This window comes from Cervus canadensis, chromosome 18 (assembly GCF_019320065.1).
Source record: "Cervus canadensis isolate Bull #8, Minnesota chromosome 18, ASM1932006v1, whole genome shotgun sequence".
NCBI lineage: Eukaryota > Metazoa > Chordata > Mammalia > Artiodactyla > Cervidae > Cervus > Cervus canadensis.
Window position 1 is genome coordinate 23,978,694 of NC_057403.1, and position 4,598 is coordinate 23,983,291.

A 4,598-nucleotide genomic window follows, 5' to 3' on the forward strand; every position below is an offset into this window, starting at 1 on the left:
TTTCACTGTTACTTGTAAGGCCTCCTCAGACAACCATTTTGCCTTTTTGCATTTCTTTTCCATGGGGATGGTCTTGATCCCTGTCTCCTGTACAAAGTCACAAACCTCCGTCCATAGTTCATCAGGCTTTCTGTCTATCAGATCTAGTCCCTTAAATCGATTTCTCACTTCCACTGTATAGTCATAAGGGATTTGATTTAGGTCATACCTGAATGGTCTAGTGGTTATCCCTAGTTTCTTCAGTTTAAGTCTGAATTTGGCAATAAGGAGTTCATGATCTGAGCCACAGTCAGCTCCCGGTCTTGTTTTTGCTGACTGTATAGAGCTTCTCCATCTGTGTTCTGGTTAGTCCTGTCAATTGCAGGGACTTTATATCAGGGGAGGAGACACTGCTAAAAGGAATCCTGAAAATTGACAAAATACCTCAAAATTCTTAAACATCATAGTGCTTCTCTTACAAAGGAAGTTCAGGGGAGTGGTTAAGAGCTTGGGAAGAAAGTGAAAGTGTTAGTCCAGTCACATCTGACTCTTTTTGAACTCTTGAACTGTAGCTCACCAGGCTCCTCTGTCCATGGGATTCTCCAGGCAACAATAGTGGAGTGGGTTGCCATTTCTTCCTCCAGGGGATCTTGCTGACCTAGGGATTGAACCTGGGTCTCTTCCGTTGCAGGCAGATTGTTTACACTCTGAGACACCAGGTAGGAGCCTGGGAGCTGGAGTCAAAGATTCTGGGATTCAAACCAGGCTCTGACCATCACTGGTTGTGTGACCTTGGGACCAGGCCTGTTTCCAAGCTATCCATAAAAATTGTTCATCCACAGGTTCAGACTATTTTTTTGCCCCACAACGGGGCAAATAGGATCTTAATTCTCCAACCAGAGATCTATCTCAAGCCCCCTGCACTGGAAGCCCAGCATCTTAACCACTGGACCACCAAGGAAGTCTCTTGACAAAATTTTGAAGTCCAATTGTTTTGCATTTATATGTGTGGTGATTTAATGGAGATCAATTATTACTGCCATTCCATGACTTCAGCTGGAAGTTTCAGAAACATTATTTTAATGTATATTACTCACTGCAAGAGAAGCGCAATAATGCCATGGCATGGATAAGAAAACTGAAGCTCAAAGAGAATTTGTCCAGACACACAACTATGAAGTGGCAGGGACAGAACTGAAACTCAAGTCACCTGATTTCCCTGTCTCAGCATTTTGTGATCAGCAGCCCTCCCCACAAGGATCACAGGAGAAACAACCAACAGAAATGCAAAAAAATATTTAATAATTGGCAATAAATTAACAACAGAAGACAGAATAGCAAACACACACAGAAACGTCATCAATACAAAACACACAAGTTACAGAACTAAAAGAAAAAAAAAACAACAACAACTGCTTCTCAGAAGGACTTTTGGCCCCTTTACTACCCAGGCCCTCAGGGAATGAGGCCTCCCCAGGGGGTAGCTCGAAAAGTCACAGATTCGTGGACTCTCAAGGGGACCACTGAAGGTTCAAAGCTGGAATTGGAACTTGTCACGGGACAGGGGTTCCTGTAACTACAGAAGTAGAAACCGGTCCATGGTCCGTGGTGGTGGTCAGCGACCAAGGCAGACACGGACTCCAGTCATTTCCTGGGAGGTTCTTAGGGCAACGCATCCCACGGGAATACCGCTGGTTTCAGGGAAATCCTCCGGTCTTTAGGGAAAGGGCGCCTCTGGCACCAGCGCAGGCGGCTGAGAGACCCCCTGGGTCAGTGAACCCTCGGAGGAGGGCGGCGCGCGCAGCCAGGCGCCCTGAGCGCTCCGGGTCCAGGCGGAGCGGCGGCGGCATCACAGACAAGGCCCCGAGTGCGCCACCAGCCGCAGGTCCCACGCGAGCAGGTGCAGGAGGTGGAAGATGACGGTGGCTTCGTGGCACCGAGGCGAGTCCTGCAGCCCGGGAAGGAGGCAGAGCGGGGCTGAGTCAGGAATCTCCTTCCCGAAAGATCCCCCGCTCTGGACCCTCAGGGCTCCAAGCCCGGCCCCCGCCCCGTCTCCACCTCCCGCGGTCCTCCCTGCGGTCCAGCCGCGCTCGCGCTGGCTCCACTCACAGCTCGGCGAGTCTTGGGACGCCTCCCGGGCCGCGGCGGGGACCTCCTCCAGGAGCCTGGCCGGGCCAGCTCGAGCTGGAGCGGGGAAGGAGGTCAGCGAAGGCGGTGGAGACCCGAGCCTCCCCTCCCCTCCCCGGTGACTCGGGCCCTCTCCCTTCCGGCGGCCGCAGAGCAAAGGCGGGAGGGTGCGAATCGTGTCCGTGCCCGCTTCCGGGCTCAGGGGGACAGCTTCGCAGTGCGGGTCGTGGCCCTGAGACCAGGGGCGCAGAGCGAGGCGGGAGCGGCGCGGGGCCGGGCCGCCGAGCACTCACGCAGGCCGCCACGTCCCGGCCCGCGGCCGCCAGCAGCTCCAGGGTCTGCCCGACGCCGGGGAAGAGCTCGGGGCTCGGCAGGCTGCTCAGCACGGCCTGGGCGTCGGCGAGGTCGCGGGCCACCCGACGGAGCATCGCACAGGACTGCGGGGAGCCGGCTGGAGTTAGACAGGGCGGCGCCCGAGCCGCCCCCCACCACACACACAACCCCGCCGGCCTCGGGCCTCACCGACGGCCGAGGAGGGTTCCTCTTCTGGCGGATCGAGCAGTTTTGGGGCCCCCAGCTCAGCGTCTCTTCTTCCTGCGGGACAAGAGCTGGGGTGATGCAGGGCCTCCTGGCCAGGGCCACTGGAGCACTGGGGACGTCGAGGATTCCTGGGCGTGGATCAGTGGGTCGGGACGGTGGTGTTTTTCGTGTCCCGCACCAGGCTGCGCTCTGATGAGTGAGCGGAGCTGTAATGCTCACGCCTTCCCGGTGCGGAGCCTATGCCTAGACTTCGAGCCCAGTCCGCCTGGAGGGGGCGTCCCATCTGTGATGCGCTTCGTCTTGTATGACAGACCACCAGAGCCTCAGGGAAGGGGTCGGGGTTCACAGTTCTGGACTCTGAGATCCCCCATGCACCTACTAGACTCTAGTTCGCCAAGGCCCCTCGGGACAAAGACTGGCATCTCTGAGACTGGCGGTGCCAGGGGCGGAGGGGCGGGTCCTCTGAGCATCACTCACATAGTGGTCCCTCAGCGCCTTGACAGCCAGCAGCACCCGGGGGTCCAAGGAGCGATAGTGGGAGAGGAGGCAGCGCTGAGGCTCTGTCACGTCGGGGTCGGCAGCTACACCCGTGGTCGCCAAGACCCACAATCCCACGACCACTGCGACTGCGCCACTCTGCCCCATCGCCGCTCCTGCTGCAAGCGACGGATGTCAGCGAGCCCACAGAGAAGGCCCTGAGCCCAAGCCCCTGCCTCTGGTTAGACTGGCACAAGGACGGACCCTCACAGCGTGGACGCTGATCACACCCAGGGGAAGAGGCAGGGAGGGTCCTGACAGCCCTCCTACCCTCAGCCTCTCTCCCCTCACTCCTCACCTGCACTGTGTCTTGGGTTCCTGGCACTGCAGCAGGGCCTGTCTTCCACTGGCCTCTGGGTGGTGTCCAGAGTGGTGCCCACCTGGGTTGGCGGTGCCTGCACCCTCCATGGTGGCTTTTAAGTGTTTTTAACTGGGACCAGTGAGCAACCGGGCTTCCCCGGTGCAGAGTAAGCTTTCCCAACGTCAGTGCTGGCCATTGATCGGCCCAGAGGGTTGTAGGCAGGGATGTGAGGACTTTAACCCACAGTGGGGCAATGCCAGCAATGATGCCACCCCAGCTAACTGCCAACACTTCCAGTCCCTTTCTATATCCTTTCACTTTCATCACCCTGGGTGTCGTTATCTCTTTTCTATAATGCCAATTAGCTCTTACACAGTTACCAGGCCCTGTTCCAAGGTACTGATACGTACTCATCTCACTTAATGTTCAAAAAATGACACTGCAAGAATTGTTCTATTATACCTCCAATTTGCAGATGGGAAAACCGTGGCACAGTAAGACGAAGGAACTTCTCCAAGATATGCAGTTCATAATCGGCAGAGGCAGAATTTAAACCTGTTTTCAAACCAGCTTCAAAGCTTATCTCTAAGCCATAACTACTGCCGCCCTCCCGCCCATATCTGATTTAGTGCCTCCTCTCTTTCCTTTTCTGTCATTTCATTCTGTTTCTCTTTCTTCCCTCTCTAGTCACCTCCCCTTTTGTCTCCACCTCTTTGATCCTGTTTTTGTCTCTGTCAGTAACTTCATTTGTTTCTTATTCCTTTTTTTTTTTTCACTGAGAAATGGAGTATTTCCTGCCATATCAATAGACAAGGATGTCACAGCCATCAGTGATTCCGGCCCTCTGAAGGTGAATTTCTGAGCCCATGAAGGAGAACAACATCCAGCAGCCACCAAAATTAACCACTCCCTACGATAAAAGCTGGGGAACTCAGGATACTGGCCCCAGATAGCGGAGAAGCATATGAAAGGAATGATTTCAGTGAGTCCAGACTCTTCCATCTTTGCATACAAGGAAAAGCGCTAAATTCCTTAACTTGTGCTATCTGATTTTCTTTAATTCACAAAAATACTTTTGATGTTCAGACTACCTACCCCTTGATGCAAATTTCAA

At 54.5% G+C, this 4,598-nt stretch overlaps 1 protein-coding gene across 1 annotated transcript; it reads right to left on the minus strand.

Annotated features, from left to right (window-relative positions):
* Window positions 1-1,828: 1,828 nt before the first annotated feature.
* Window positions 1,829-3,591, minus strand: LOC122421278 (interferon lambda-4-like). Its single transcript, XM_043437143.1, has 6 exons — window positions 3,564-3,591; window positions 3,124-3,302; window positions 2,629-2,700; window positions 2,400-2,543; window positions 2,089-2,163; window positions 1,829-1,927 (listed from the first exon to the last, which is right to left on the minus strand). Exons 1-6 carry the CDS (start codon window positions 3,589-3,591, stop codon window positions 1,829-1,831), a joined length of 597 nt encoding a protein of 198 aa, XP_043293078.1.
* Between the last annotated feature and the right edge of the window lie 1,007 nt (window positions 3,592-4,598).